Source organism: Notolepis coatsorum (genome assembly GCF_963971535.1).
Source record: "Notolepis coatsorum genome assembly, chromosome: 7".
In the NCBI taxonomy this organism is placed as follows: domain Eukaryota; kingdom Metazoa; phylum Chordata; class Actinopteri; order Aulopiformes; family Paralepididae; genus Notolepis; species Notolepis coatsorum.
Genome location: NC_140171.1, coordinates 118,902,608 through 118,919,649, shown reverse-complemented (window position 1 = coordinate 118,919,649; position 17,042 = coordinate 118,902,608). Strand labels below are relative to the sequence as shown.

The 17,042-nt window shown below is 43.4% G+C and overlaps 1 protein-coding gene across 1 annotated transcript in view; it reads right to left on the bottom strand.

Annotated features, from left to right (window-relative positions):
- The window catches only part of LOC311231736 (cubilin), a gene marked incomplete at both ends in the record, with an annotated part of 148,654 nt that overhangs the window by 36,402 nt on the left and 95,210 nt on the right, over nt 1-17,042 (bottom strand). The window contains 2 exons of the mRNA XM_084318359.1: nt 1,501-1,686; nt 13,434-13,673. Coding sequence (XP_084174485.1) covers nt 1,501-1,686; nt 13,434-13,673 — 426 coding nt within the window. The remainder of the gene's footprint in view (nt 1-1,500; nt 1,687-13,433; nt 13,674-17,042) is intronic.

The following is a 17,042-nucleotide window of genomic DNA, read 5'->3' as shown; positions in this document are numbered from 1 at the left end:
CGGCATGCACAGCCAGCCAGGAAGGAGAGTGCAGCACTCAGCCGAGTTGAAACTGTGCTCTCAATAACAGCAAATCACCTTACTTTAATACACATCTGGGTACAGCAATAAAGAGACTGCGTAAATCAGGTAAGATAATTCCAGGACTCTATAGAGATATATAATATTATGATGTCCTTCATGGGGGCTTTCTGGAGGTATTGGAGATAGATACAGTAGATAGTTGAAAGTCTGCTGACAGTGGAGTACAGTGAGATTTGAGGAGTACAGTGCAGTCTCTTGTACCTTACAGGATATTGGAGAGGATCTGTAAGACTTCAGTATGTCACAATCCAATTTGATATCCAAGTTTCCAACATGTTTTTTTTTGTGTAGAGAGGACTGATTGAACACAGGTGGGTTACCTGACAAAGACACTAGTAAATGGTAAATAGCTGCATTTATATAGTGCTTTTATCCAAAGCGCTTTACAATTTGTTCCTCACATTTTACCCACTCACTCACACATTCACACACCGACGGTGAATTCAACCAGGCAAGGTGCCAACCTGCTCGCCAGGAGCAATTAGAGGTTAAGTGTCTTGCTCAAGGACACTTCGACACGCTGCCCGGGAGGCGCAGGAATCAAACCGGGAACCTCCGGATTACCAGACGACTGCTCTACCTCCCGAGCCACTGTCGCCCCTTGCTAGGTAGCTTTCTTTTAGTAATATCGATTACTGTTGAGATATAATTTATATAAATGTTAAGACCAGTGATGCAGTGCTCATGGGACGGGGTTGCACGCTGTTCCACCAGGTCTTTGAGCAGGAGCACGCAGGGGCACACACACGCGCGTGCACACAAGGATGCGTTCCACTCGACTGTGCACCAAGTACCCACCTGGCTACTTTGCATAACAATAGCTCAGGTCGTCAGGTGTGTTCAAATACATACAGTTGGACCATTCACACAAAACCTGTGAAAATGTGTTACATTCCATTCCTAGAGGAAATTAGGCATCGTCTTTATTCTCTTGTGTTTGACCATAGGGCCCTGCCTTGCTCTGTTCATATGCTGCTTAAATCTGCTGTCTTTAACCTGAATTTGCAAGGCAATATTTACAAAAACTAAACTAAAACTAGTCATTTCCTATACAAACATGTTTCCTACTATTTATGCACATAATAATCATTATAATCATAATGCTGGTCGGAGCTGTTCTCTGTGCGCACACGAGGGAACATTTATGCGCATGCGCGGGAGCACGTGCATGTGCGCAGGACGTCATTAAAACATGCAACCAGAGATAAAATCACCACTGCACCACTGGTTAAGACATTTAAAATGTTGTCAAAAATCGGCGGCAGCCTATTGATCCTTTAACCCTTATACTTATACTACTAACCCTGAATACTACTAACCCATTATACTAGTAACCTGTATACTACTAACCCTTAAAACTACAAATCCTACTAATAAAAGGATCTGTAAAGGCCTACACTTTTTTCAACCACGTACCTATGGGGATGTCGTCCCAAGGGTTGGGCAGGGCCGGTGGCTCGGTGGGGACAGGGAGGCTGGTGTCTGTGGTCCAGTAAGCCCGGAAGCCTTTGGCCTCTGTGAATATATCAGCGTGGAAACGCAACAGCAGCCTGTTGCCTCTGGTCTGGATGGGAGCAGGCAGTTTGGTCCCACACAATGGACCTGAAATGGGTTTAAACAGGGAATAGAGCATTATATGTCAGCACGTCAACAGTGAGAGACAAGGCGTTCACATAATCATTAATTCACTGGGGTCAGAACTTTGTCTACTATACCTCTGTCAGTGGCACGGGTGAGGGTGTACTCTATGTAAATACAGACAATACCGTCTTCTTTTCTCTGGTATTTTCGAGTAAACCAACCCATTATCACATATACTACCTAATGAAGGAAAGAGCTTGTTTTTCATATGTGTACATAATGTAAATATCTGTAGATGACAGCAGACATCTACTCTGTTCCACTCAGCCTTGATATGAACACAGAGAGGGTCTTTAAAGCTGAGAGAATTGAAGGAAATCATGGTGTATAACCTAGATCTATAGATCTTAAAATGAGGAGACAGCCAGTGTGTGTCTTCAGTTAGACTGTGGACGGCGCAGACAGGGCCTTTATCAGATAACCAACTAGTCAAGGTCATCATCAGAGGCGCTGTGGCAGCCTGGTCATCACTTAGAAGTGGTGGGGGCAGGGTAGAGAGAGAGCGAGAGAGCCGTTGCTATGGCTAACAGCCGTTGCTAGGGAAATACACTTTTATAGCTGGGGGTTGTCGTAGAAAATATCATCATGTCATTATAGATCCGTGTTGAGATATCATTTTATCTTTGTACAGCTTGACTGGTTATGGCCAGCTAGTATAATGTGTGTATAAGGGCCTAACTTGATTTTAACAAAAACAATAAATCTATAAAGCCCTGGAGGCTGATACCGACTAGAACATAATAGTTGACACGTCTGATCCAAAGATAGAATGTCCACAAGGTCCGTTGCAATAACACCCCAAAATGGGTTTATTTACACTAAACAATAATTGATGCACAATTTGCATATAATATATAAAGTGAACGATACTACCTTGTACAACAACACATTACTATCTACAAACAAAACAAATTCACCAAACAATGGCGACATACGACGGCGACGGTCAAAAACTGTTGGCTCTCTGTCGGTAACCAAAACACACCTGGCTGTCATCAGGGTCATTATCCACTAAGTAGCCACGTAAGTCACCTACTGGTGAGCAATGGGAACTGATGCCATAAACCAATAGCAGGCATGGCTGTCTACAGGCAGAAATCAATACAAATGCATAAAAACAAAACAAAACAAATGCATAAAATATAACAGATGTCAATACAACCATGTAAATTGGCTCTTACAGTGTGTGTGTCTCTTTAAAAGGTCCAAAGTACCCAGCTAGTCAAAGCAAGGTCGTGTTATTACTCCCCTACTGAGAACCCAGTTTGTTTATGCTTTCATCATCATATCTTCTGTTCTAATGTTACGTCTATTTTTGTGTATAATGTACGGTGTGACCAGACCTCTTGGTCACTTTGCTGGTCAGATTCAGTGTGTGAACACATGTTGTTTCTGACTGTAAACTGAACTTTCATTTTGTGGCCACAGATGAAATAAACTATGTTTCTATTTTTAATAACGACTCAGAATGATTTATACAAACGGCTCATAGTTTTGTCCTTTAACATTTCCCATAACAGGGTTCTTCCGGGTTGAGTCAGTCTAGCAGACAAGCAGACAAGCGTTTCGAAACAGCAGCTGAGCTGAGGGGAAAATACCACGAGGTAGAGAGATAGCTAGCTTCGGCTAAGGGAACAGATAGCTTCGGCTAACAGGACAGGCTTAGGGATCTAGGCCGCAACCATCAAGAGAGATCATTAGAATTATGAATTTAGTTTCTTTCAAAGACTTTCCAACTGTTTCCACCTATCTATGTTTATGGAATAAACATCACGATCTAAGGAAAGATACCACGTTTCCAGTGTCGATTCTTCTGCTTACGGATGTACTAATGGGGTGAGCCAGCGTGTGACAGCCAGTATGATAAGTAGAGTAAGATAGCACAACGCAGAGACTTCACGGAACCACAGAGAGATTAAAGGCTGATAACACGAGAAATCCAACACTATTACCATTAAAATACATCAGCGAACAAGCACTACAAATATGTATTGATCATAGTCACTGGACATTGGATGTACATGATGTTTAAATGAGATATCAATGTTTTCACAATAGCTTCTGGCTACTGGAGTGGGGACAGTATATGAGCACATAAGAAGACAAAGGATATTAGAGAGACGGCAGAACGTCATCGTTCAGGCCTTTAGTGTGACCATCCAAAAGTTTTCTCATAGTCAACTCTTGTGTGTTAGGTATGACTACCACGGCAACCGCTTTCAAAGAAGATTGTAATGAAAGGTGTGGAATAATGATCCCCTCCCCCCATCAAACAATCTCCCAGTCATGTTCCAACCCCCATCCCATTCACCTTTCGTCTCTCACCTGATACCACCCCCCCCCCCCCCCCCCTTCCTAACTCACCCCTCCCTGGCCCCCCTCCACTCCAATACCTGGGCCCAAAATCCATTTATCTCCACTATAAAGACCTACGTCTTACTGGATTCTTGAAGCCCGTTTATGAGACCCCACGGCCAGGGGTTTCACCGGATCTCTCAAGCCAATTCTCCTGGGTTGTAAGCTAAATAAACCTGTGTTTAACTACGTCTACGTTTGTCTGAGTACATCCTTACTCATGTTATATTCCCTCTACAACGGTCAGAGGATAGTGTTGGATTTTTTATGGTCTTTAAATCTCCTTTCTTTGTTCTCCCCACATAGAAGAGTCCACAAGGGCATTCAAGGCTATATGCCAGAAAGGAAGCATGGCTGTTAACAGAATTCGACTATAGGGCGACAATAATGTGGTCAAGAGGCATGGTTTCTATCTTGAGCCTTAACTGGTGTTGTTCCTTTTTTATTCACATGGAAAGCAGCAGTAACATACAGGTCTCCTCTCTCTGAGAGGCATGGGGGGAGAGAACGAAGTGGGAGTATACCTTTGCTTTTATACTCGCCACAAGGTGGTGTACCTGGGTGGCTCCGCCTAGAGCGCCCTCTAGTGGGAACAGATATATATGCAACTAGACAGTCACTGGTGGAGACAGTTATATATGCAGGTAAACAGTTACTAGTGTAAACAGCCATATGTACAGTTAGACAGTTACTAACAATCCTACACAGAACCTCTGATCTCAACAATTGCAGTTGGCAAAGTGATTTATTTGATATGTCTTATTGGTAAACTAAACACATCCACCAATCTGTCCGTTTTAGAAATGTTGCCACAGAGGAAGGTTTGTGAAGGCAAGAAGTCTTTGGCGATGGACGGCCCAGCAGCGTGTCTTGTAGGGTCAGGGTGGTGGTAGGAGGAGGTTCAGGGAACAGTTTCTGCAATGAACTGTGTCATTTGTTCCAGTTCCGTTTGATAATATAAGTATTTGAATATATATATATATTTTTTTTAATATATATATTTTTTTACAGCTTTATTGGTCACGCAGGACCGACAGGAGAGGGCAAACGGGAGGAGAGGTGGGGAGGACATGCGACAAATAACGACGGGAGCTGGGATCGAACCCGGGTCGGCCGCGTAGGTGCGCGAGGCACTATGGTATGCGCCACGAGGGCGCCCCTAATTTATTTTTGACAAGAGATTTTTTCTATCCATAGATTTAACTGGAGTATGGTGTTTCCAAAATCCTTGTGTTTTACACCCATGCTCTGCAAACCGTAGTCTCATTTCAGCAGCTTTTAGATCAAAGTCACTGCTCTTGGTTATAGATGAGTCAAAGGCGCTGGAATTGTCCAAACAGAATGTTATTATTGATGAGGCCATGGGGCGTCAGTGTACAGAAGGGTATCGCGCTCTGTATCCTTGCAACAAACTGTAGTATGCAGCTCCCCTGACGATTGTGTCTGTGATTCTGATCCAGAAAGTTAATTTCCCTCTGGGTCTGCTCTGAAGCGTGTTCCACACAGTCACAGGCAGAGACAAGAAGATAGATAGATATCAGTTGCCTCTCTGTGTGTTCAGTAAGCTATCTGGCTGCACGTTAGCCTAGCTTAGCACAATGAATGGAAGCAGACCGTGCCGGTTAGCCTAGGCATTGTCCAACTAACACCTCTCCCGAAGGCTAACCGGCACTGTCCGCTTCCATTCATTGTGCTAAGCTAGGCTAACGTGCAGCCAGATAGCTTTCTACTGAACGCGAGGAGGAAACTGGTATCTATTCCGTGGGCTTGTGTTGTTCTAATCGTTGTGCTGACATTATCAGGTGAGTGCAACGTTTCTTGTTTATATGCTTTACTCACATGTGTGTGGACTGACCTGGATACAAAGCGTCCGTAAGCGCAAAATAATATTGTTTCTAAAGCATTTGCCGGCCATATATGACGTTTGCTGAAGGTTAGCTTTTGCTTAGAAAGTTTGGACACAATCGCATTTCAAATGAGTTTATGACAGCAGTTTAAAACAGCGGTTTATGACAGCGCCTTTTCCTTGAACGCATGTCACATTTACAAGCCCACTACAAGGCCGCTTACTCTGCCGCTTTGAAGGGGAGAGTGGATTGGAGTGTATTCGGCAGCGCCGGTCATATTTCAGTGGCGGCATATCTCCGCTGCTACTGTAGGTGCCTATAGGAGAAACACTGGAAATAAATCACTTTGCCAACGGCAACACTTCCTCTCTGGCATATCGCCTTGAATGCCCTTGTGGACTCTTCTATGTAGGGAGAACAAAAATAAATAGAGACTTGAAGACTATCCAGGAGAATCCAACACTACAACCGCTCATTACAATCTTCTTTGAAAGCAGTTGCCGTGGAAGTTATACCTAACCACACACAAGAGTTGGCGATAGACTCAGCGAGAAACATTTTGGATCGTCACACTAAAGGCCTCCAAGGTTCCAGGACTGAACGACGACGCAGACGTTCTGCCGTCTCTCTAATACCATTATCTGAAATAATAATATATAAAAAATTAAAAAATTAAAAAATATATATAAAAAATAAAAAGAAATAAAGAACTCTAACCCTAACTAACCTTACTGTCATGCACCTGTCCTAATAAACTAACCTCCACTGTAACACGCAACACTTTGATGAACATTGTTACTCAGCTGATAGAGAGTTGTATCCTTCCTGTTGACTTGTCGTACAGATAACTTGTAAGTCGCTTTGGATAAAAGCGTCAGCTAAATGACTAAATGTACATGTAAATGTAATATCCTTTGTATTTCTATGTGCTCATATTGTCCCCAGTAGCCAGAAGCTATTGTGAAAACATTAATATCTCATTTTAAACATCATGTACATCCAATGTCCAGTGACTATGATCAATATTTATAGTGCTTTTATAGCTTGAACACACACTAATATTATTCAATTTGGAAACGTGGATATGCGTATACAGCTTTGATATGCAATAGACTGTAGAATTTGCTTTAATTATAAAGAACCACTTGAGCCTCAAGGAATTTCCTCTTTTTTTGGTGTAAAAGCACTTACTGTAACTTATTGTTTTATTGCAATTTATTTGTATATATATACATATGTAAACGTGGATATGCTTATCCATCCCTTTTACATGACAGCTTTGATTTGCAATAGATTCTAGCACTGGTTTGGCCCTTCCGCTGGGCAATCAGGTAACTAATTGTCAAACTGAGATTTATTTGCCTACACTTAAGCCTCACGGACACACACATGCACGCACACACACACACACACACACACACACACACACACACACACACACACACACACACACACACACACACACACACACACACACACACACACACACACACACACACACACACACACACACACACACACACACACACACACACACACACACACACACACACACACACACACACACACATATATAGCACTCGACTTGACTGTAAATGAGGGAAGTTGCCTTTCGAGGCTTGAAGGTTTGAAATTAAATGAAACACACATACACACACACACTTTATATTTGTGCTTGTTTTCTTGTATATATGGATCTATTCATTGAAATTTATTTAAGTCATGGATAGCATGTGAAGTTGGCTTCACACATTTTGGGGCATGGACATGTGAATCTTTAATTCTTTTTTTCATATAAAAACATATAAAATGTGTATTTGTTGGGACTTGTCACACTAATGTAAATCACTTATTGTCATAATGCCTTATTGTAGATTAATATTTCTTTGGCACGTATGCATATTACGGGCCCCATGCTACTGTGTTAGCGCCCTCTGTTGTTTCTGCACTGGGCCTGATGTGTCAGTGGGAATGCCACCCGCAGCTGGTGTATAATTCAGATTGATTATGTGTTTGTCAGACCCTGATGAAGAGTCGATACGCCTTGGTCTGCCTGGTTGCCTATATTATGCTCACAGAATAAATCATTTCACCTGAAGACGGAGTGCCTTCTTCTCCATGGTTGTCTGCACCACTTGAGGACTTAATATCAAGCAAAACTTTACATTGAGTCATTTAGCTGACGCTTTTATCCAAAGCGACTTACAAGTTCTGTACGACAAGTCAGCAGGAAGGGCACGACTCTTTCAGCTGAGTAACAATGTGTGACGTACATGGGTATGTGGGTTGGTCATTATCATTATTACTGTATTTATGACACCATGTGAACATCAGGTTAGTATATGTAATATTATGTTATTTATATGTGGTGTGTGTCTTGGTACTATTGTACTAATTCCCTTTTCTTTTTCCCTTTGCCAGGTGCCGCCTGTCCCTCCTCTGGAGAGTGCTGATTGCCTAATGAGTGGCAGCTGACGGCAATCGCCTCAACAAGGGACGGGTGGATAAAGCCTGGCATGTGACACACTCCTGGGCGCCTCTCTGTGTCAGTTGCCAGTGACCAGAGCGTTGGAGGTTGCCTTTGTTTCCACTGGGTGTGGATGCTATATTATATATATATTTGGCTCTGTGCCTATTTTTTCCACTACTGTGTGTGTGGCACTGGATTCCCTATTGTGGGATTACCATATATATATTGTTGGCCTCTGTCTCTGTGCCGACTACCCCTATTAAGGGAGCATATGTATATTGTTGGCCTTTAGGCCATTTGCCACTGTTCCATTTAAGTGGAACTACAGTAAGTTATATATATATATATTGTGTTGGCCTTATTGCTGGGTGGTTCCCCAGTGCCAACCATGTAAGCGGCTTGTGTCCTGCGACATTGATAGTTTGTGCCTACTCTGTTTATTCGTGTTATTGTATACTCACCTTGTTTGTTCTCCCCTTATCCTTTTCCCTGTTTGTCTATTTGTTGTGGGATTAATTCCCTTCTTTATATTACTATAATAAATATCATTTACCTTTGGAAAACGTTTTGTTTGTTTCTTGCCTGCCAGGACGCGTCTATTCTTATCCTAACGCATGTTTGCTTCCGCATTCGCGTTTTGCGAATCTGATTGGCCACTGCCGTTTCTGGTGCGACGTTTCTGGTCATGTGACATGTGCGCCCAATCGCGTGACGCGCCCATTTCCGCCTCGACCAGCAGCAAACTACCTAACGCCTAGTTTATCACTGGTTAAGCTTAGGCAACTCTTTCAAAGTTGGTTAAGGTTAGAGTTAGGAATCAGGGCTGGCGTTCTATCACCCTGCTCTAAGGCTACGTTTAGATGAGCGTTTTGGGATGGAAGTCTGAACAGAAACCGCAAAAGTCGTCTTGCGGTTTCACTTTTAATTTTGCGTTTAGACGAGCGTTTTGGGGTGGAATTCTCCGTGCAGACGAGGCTGTAACAACTCGAGACAACGGAGCCCCGCTGTCACACGATTGGCGCATATGTCACATGACGTGCTGTGAAGACCCGCCCTACTCTGCCTCTGATTCACAGAGTGTGGGTGGGGAATGTGATTGGACCAAAGCAGAGTCACTCACAGACAGTGGGTCCAGTCATAATAGTTGTGATAGCCGCGGGACAGATTCTTGTGTATTTAAAAGTACTGCCAATGTAGCCTTCAGGTGATCGCCATGGATAGAATCAGACATGCTTTGTTTACGCTTCTAGGCTACTGGCGCATGCCTGTGATGTAAGCAGTAGGCGCGACGAGAGCCTTGACGACCCTTTCGTCATCGTTTTATGCGGTTTGACAGTTTAGACGAGAGCGCAAAGGTTTACCGTTTCTAGGAATTCCACCCTGGAAGGTGGTCTCGCTTTTTTACGGTTTCACCCCGTAAAAACGCTGTTTCCGTATAAACGAAAGGCACATCTGAAAAAATATTTTTGCGGAATCACCTGCTAGCGTTTCCGTCTAAACGGGGCCTCAGACAAACTCTAACCTTAACCAACTTCGAAAGAGTGCCTAAGCTTAACCGGCGAAAGAACTTGCCGTCACACGATTGGCGCGACCAGAAACATCAGTGGCCAATCAGAGCGCAAAACGCGAACTCGGAAGCAAACATGCGTTAGGATAAGAATAGACGCTGCCGGGACCTGTGCTTAAAGCACCTACTGGACGGGCTGGTTTCATGTACAGCCCGCTCCAGCTATATTCCATATGGTCATCAGACCTTTGTACATGACACAATGTTATTCAAACAATGCTGAAACATGGGTGCTGCAGTGTTGAGTGCATATACATAAGACATTAGTAGCATGGTATTATAGGACAGTAAGAAGGTTATTATTATTTTTGGATATTGATTGAAGACTTTCCTGGATATTGTTGTTTTTTTGTATTTAGCCTACAGAGTAGCCGTCCTATGAGCCACCAGAACCATGTGGCGCTTCTTTCTTCCATTGTAAACTATGATCTCAAGTTATCACGGCCCCAAAGCATGTATGATTTTATAAAATGTTCCAGTGGCATAAGAGTGTTCTCTTTATTCTGTTGAGGGAGAAAAATTCAGCAAGTCTTTGGAGGTCGATGGATGTTCTAAAAAATAATGCTCTTTATTCATACAATGGTTTCCATACATGGTTTTAATTGTATGAATAAAGAGCTTCTTTTTTTTTTAACATCCATCGACCCCCAAAGAGTTGCTGCATTTTTCTCCCTTGATAGTTTTTTCCAGTGTCCTTGGTTGAAGGACGAAGTTGCAACAGATCTTTTGTTTCTCTTTATTCTGTTGGAAAGGAGGGAATACTTTAAGGTGCATACAATAATTATCTGAAGGTGGCTTTTCGGAGTGTGAAAGAAGGACCTCTCTGGGCGTGACCTCGCTGCTTACGTAAACCCTTCAGCTTCAATCATCCCCTGGCTTTGTTCAACGTATTCCAGAGGCACCAGAGCCCGACCTGTTCGCTGTATACGTCAGACTCAGTGCGTGCGCGCATCACCGGAGCAGAAAGGAATCTAATCCTGGTCAGAACAACGGGGCAGACTACACGATATTTGCATTTGTTAGCCATGCTAGCGATCTAAACAATCAATCCATGCCAAAGCTAGATATGTAAAAGGTGACTCACACTCACAGCCATGCTGATTTGGCTAAATGACATCCAGCCGTTTTCGTTTGAAACTACTTTAGTCAGGGGAGTGTCATGGTTTCTCCATAGAGCCCCATTGTACTTATTTTGGCGCAGCAGCTTGCGCAGGTCCGGGGCATATTAGTCACGTGACTCAGTTGGTATTGCTGATTGGCTCGAACATGGTATGTTTGTATACAGTGAACAGGTCTATAGGAACTAGCTTATAGGGAGGTTCTCTTAGGGCCACTGACTGAACCATTACAAATCCACACTTGCTTCTCTCACAAACCCCTCCTCAAACTCTCCACAGAAGCAACAACATCAGAGCTGCACACAGCCTCGCCACACCGGCACAGCGACTGTCTGTCCTTGAGGTGAGGTATTGCCGAGGACCCAAGAAAGTGCTGTGTCAAGTGTGAAGTTGATTGGATGAGTGGTTCTGGAGAAAGCTGCAGGCAGCAATACTAGGGGCCAAGCAATCGGGCCCAGGCACAGCCCTTTTATTATATATCACATTTATTATAGGCAAAATCACAAGGGCACCAGGATTATCGAGCACAAAAGCTCTATAAAAAGAAGGGATGCCACATTACCCCTAGCAGCCTATCTCTCAGCACTTGGTCATAAAGTACTTTAGTTTCTGAGCACCGGCTATAGCTACTGAAGCCCAACACAGGGGGTGGTAATTACTATAAACGTCTATGCCAGAGAGAGGCACAATGGACACTAGAGGAAATGTTGGATCTCTCCTGTTGTGATTTCTTTTAACCAGTGGTGGAAGAAGTACACAGTTCATTTACTTAAGTAAAAGTAGAAATACTCAGAAAAATGAGTACTCTAGTAAAAGTAAAAGTCCTCCATTCAAATTCTACTTAAGTAAAAGTAGAGAAGTATTTGCTATTGAATGTACTTAAGTATCTAAAGTAAAAGTACACGTTCTACATGACATTTGTGTATCCATTGATCTCTATAGGTCATGTTAAAGTGGTATGTGGTCCAGTTATGCTGCTCTGATTAAAGATTATGTTAAAGTGGTATGTGGTCCAGTTATGCTGCTCTGATTAAAGATTATGTTAAAGTGGTATGTGGTCCAGTTATGCTGCTCTGATTAAAGGTTGTGTTAAAGTTGTATGTGGTCCAGTTATGCTGCTCTGATTAAAGATTGTGTTAAAGTGGTATGTGGTCCAGTTATGCTGCTCTGATTATACGTCCTCTTGAAGTTGACATGCTTCAAATGTGAACGTATATAATCTTCATACATTTTTTATTTAGTTTTCTATTCAAAATCCTTTTCTTCAAAGTAGTAACTGATGGGTTCAGATAAATGTAGTGGAGTAAAAAGTACAATATATTCCTTGAAATGTAGTGGAGTAAAAGTATAAAGTTCCCTAAAATAAAAATACTCACATAAAGTACAAGTAGCTCGAAAATGTACTTAAGTACAGTACTTGAGTAAAAATACTTAGTTACTTTCCACCACTGCTTTTAATGTTCCATAGTTATTTTTCATGTGTGCAGAGTGTTTATGGTACTCATGCTTATTGGCAGTGTTGTAGTCGAGTCACTAAATCTAGAGTCTGAGTCGAGTCTCGAGTCCCCAGTGTTCGAGTCCGAGTCCAAGTCTGAGTCACCAAAAAAGAGCCTGAGTCGAGTCCGAGTCGAGTCCCCATTACCCTAGTCCGAGTCCAAGTCATCAAGGTTGAGTCACCTCCACTCTGGCAGTCAAAGAGCTGACGTCCAAATAGAAAAAGGTCTACATTAGTTTATTTACTTTGTGACACAATAGCCAAATAACTGTACTAGCCATCAATATCTATGATTAGGGCCTATTACAATTTTTTTTTTAAATAAAAAGTAACTGTATTTATCAATTAACAAGTCCGAGTCCGAGTCTGCAACTTCCGAATCCGAATGCAGTCAATGCTCGAGTCCAAGTCCAAGTCGAGTCACGAGTCCTGAAAATCAGCCCATTATGTACAGTATTTCACCCTGATGCATGTGAATACTATCGTATCTTTTGTTTTCCTGAATGGAACAGAAAGGTTTATAATAAAGATACACACCCTTGAAACATACGTATTATTATTATTATTATTATTATTATTATTATTATTATTATTATTATTATTATTATTATTATTATTATTACAATCATTATTCAAGAATCAAGAGGTTTATTTGTCACATACATACCAGGGCATACAGTGAAATGTGGGTGGTCATGCCCGCATTGATTGTGCAAAATACAATAATAAAATAGGCATAGAAAAAAGTAAAATAAAATAGCTAAGACACAAGATATGCATTTTTTTTTACATTGTGTGTCCTTGTTATAGTAAAACTCCGGTGGATTTGATGCTCTTTACTACTATAACTGCTCACCATATTTCGCGAACAGCAGGTCGTCCGGAGTGCGAAGGTCATACACCATCACGTTGTCGTAGCACGTCAGGAGATTTCTGCCTTCGAGGTCGAAGTGGGTGAACGTCAGCGTGACAGTCTTCCCCAGTGGCGCCTCCACGTTCCACATGCACTCCGAGTTGCCCTTGTAGTTCATAGGCCAATTCTGGGACTTGATTACGCCTGTTTCCTCCCTGGAGAAGAACCCACATCCCTGGATCTCTGCAATGGGATGGGGGGGGGGGGGATAATCATTAAAGGCATTCGGTCTGAGGCGGCTTGTCTCTCCTTTATCAGTGAAAGTGTGGATCATTTATAATTTTTAAAGCTTTAAAATGCTTACGGAGTAAGTCAGTGTGTGTCTATGTGTGTGTTTGTGTATGTATATACAGTATTTGTCTACTTTTCCTGTGCATGTGTGTGTGTGTGTGCATTTGTGTGTGCATTTGTGTGTATGTATACGTACGTATGTATTTGTCTGACTACAGTATGTCTTCTGTTTCTGTGCATGTGTGTGTGGGGAGAGGGGGTACAGTACTAGATGTACAGTATGTGTACAGGCAATGTGAGTGATGCGTGCAGAGGAGTAACAACATATCCGAGCCTCTTTGCGAGAGAGAGAGAGAGAGAGAGAGAGAGAGAGCGAGAGAGAGAGAGAGAGAGAGAGAGAGACAGAGAGAGAGAGAGAGAGAGAGAGAGAGAGAGAGAGAGAGAGAGAGAGAGAGAGAGAGAGAGAGAGAGAGAAAGCCAGTGAGAGATTCTTGAGGAGTAAGCACACGGTGTCACTGTGACAAACTGCGGTGAACGCGCAACACAGTATAGGCTAAAGCAGCGGGTCGATGAGCCACGCTCACTCTCGCCCCGTTTACTCAGAGATGGGGAGGCTCGTACTCGCTCCATAACTCAGCCAGCATGCATTTGGAATAATAAACCGTACAGGTCCGGCCCTACACATAAGTGAACTAAGTGCCTGCTTAGGCCCCCTGTGGCCACCAGAGAGCCCCCAAGAGCACTTGAAATATCCCACAAGAGAGCTATAAGGGCCTAACTTGACTAAACAAAACACTAAATCTATAAAGCCCTGAGGAGGCTGAAAACCGGCTAGAACATAAGTTGACGCGTCTGTGGCTCATGCTGGATACTCATCTGGTGAAAGGATTGAATGTCCACAAGGTCCGTTCCAAAACACCCCAAATGGGTTTATTTACACTAAACAATAATCAATGCACAATTTGCATGTGATATGATGTAAATGCCAACGGTACCTTCAAATGAACAAAACAAACACTACAAACAAAACGATAACCAAACAACGATAACGTGCCGTGTCGACGGTCGAAAACTATTGGGCTCTGCCGGGTTGTGCCAAATTCGTACTCCCTGCCACAATATGAATGCCCCCACTAAAACGGTATGGGGCGCTGTGTGCTGCTGTGGCGTCAGTCACTGTCTCAGACAGTCATATTAATATACATAGTATGTACAGTTTCATATTAATGAGTTCGGAGATATCGCGCTGCTGCTGTGTGCTGCTGTTCTGTTTCATTAGGGGCTCTGCTTGGCATCACTACTGCACTCGCTCGCGTACGTGCATGCGCACTGAAAAAATTCCACGAATGTACCTTTAATACCAGTATTAGTCTGACCACACCCCTCATCAGCTTACCTTCATAAGCAGGTGTGTGGTCACCTGCTCTCCTCCTTCTCGCTTTCACCACAAGAAAGTGCCTCAGTAGTACCCCACTTGACGTGTTGTTAGGGGAATTTTTTATTTTTTTTTGTTTACAAGGAAGGAGATACGTTGACATCATATCTTTATTTTCTCTCTCACTATTTTCGAGAAAATACGGCGATATTGTCTTCGTACTGGAGTGTCTAGAAGATGATGATCATTCTAAAAACCCTCCACCGGTTTTTCGTATTGGGAGCACGCCGCTGCATGCTTCTCAACTGCAGTTCCTTGCTGTGTTTGTTGGGGTGAAACCTGTCAGGCCACAGCTGAACTGTCGGACATGCCGCTGTTGTGAGAAGCGGTGCGTTCCAGGTTGGGTGAGTAGTGTTTGCTGGCAGGCTCCACTTGTCTGTTAGTGCTATGGGGGCTACTTGACAATGTTTATGGAAACCGGCCCCAGGCTAGGGTCCTTTGTTCAGCCACCTAGGCGACAGAAGACCTTGGTCTGAAGACCATTATAGTTTTAACTAGTGGGCCGCGACCATTAACACTGGTGATCCCTGTGTGTTTTGGACGAGTGGATTCTCTCTGTCACCGTGTTAAGGCCCCATCTTTCATATCCAAATGAGAGTATTCCTTCACGAGGGGATATGTGCATGAATGTGCGATAGCGGCAGATTCATGTTCAAAGTCAGCTACACAGGCCAGTTGGTATTGTGCTGATTCCGTCGGGTGTTGGTAATATCACCGTTGTGAAGCGGTGTTGACATCTTGTTTTCTCTTTTCTCTTAAAAAGTGAGGAGAGGTTCAGAACGGCGGCCTGTCTGGGTGAGTGTTATGTCATTGTTTACAGGTTCAATTGATAGCTGCTTAGCTTACGGTTAGCCAGTCAGCTGTTAACTGCTGCGTTAGCCTGCTGGGATCGCTACATGGCCTGCTCAGGTGGGCCTACTGTTAGCCAGTCAGCTGTTAGCTGCGGTGCTAACATGTCATGATCGCTAGGTAATGTTAGCTTGCTGCTATAGGCCATGGCCTGGCGCGGGGTAGCTTAGCTTCTCGCGCGCCGCCGTGGGCTCGCTTCTGATCGCATGCGTCGTTAGCTCGGCGTCTCGCGAGCAGAAGCAGTAGCACCCGAACGGTTGGAGCGGCCGTTAGCTTGATGCTATTCTGTTGAACGTGCTTTGATTTTAACATGTTTTACACTCTTGACTACGACGTCATCCTTGACAGGGGATGTTTCGTCGACCCTGCCCTGAGCCAGGACGGCAAGGTTGCATCGACAAAGGACTGTAGTGCGGGTTGGGGCGGCGACGCTGCCCAGTTCGATCAACACAGGAGCGGCTGTGTTCCTACGGTGTCTGTGACTGCACTTCGCTGATCTACGTTCCGGGTAGGAACAGGTTTGACCAGACCTAATAACACGTTTTCTGGTTTTACTTTTCTAAATGTATTGTGAATAACGATGTTTTTCCCAAAACGTGTGTTGCTGCAATGCATTTGGGATACGCCGCGGGTTATGTGTGAGCTGTTTTTGTCACTGGCAGTTAGCTTCTCCGTGCAAATCGGGATGTAATGATCTGGTTGTTGTGTGAGAAACATCATGGTGTTTATATGTACCGTGTACTCACAACTAAGGTAACTAACCTATGAAGCTATGCTTGGTGACAAGTGAGTAAAAGAATGTTCTTTTCTCAGCCTGTGATGACAATGAACAGTGTGTTCACATATTAACAGGTTTTCCTGTTTTAACTGGCCGTATTGAGGGTAAAATAAGAGGAGGTAAAATAAGTGTTTCCCCCCGGTTCCCTGGGGACTTTTTCATCCTCCTATCAGACATGTTGTGCACTAATTGTGTCTTTTGTGTGGTAGGGATGCGATGTAACTCTTAGCTTGATTGCTGAGGTTGTGCTAAATCTGCT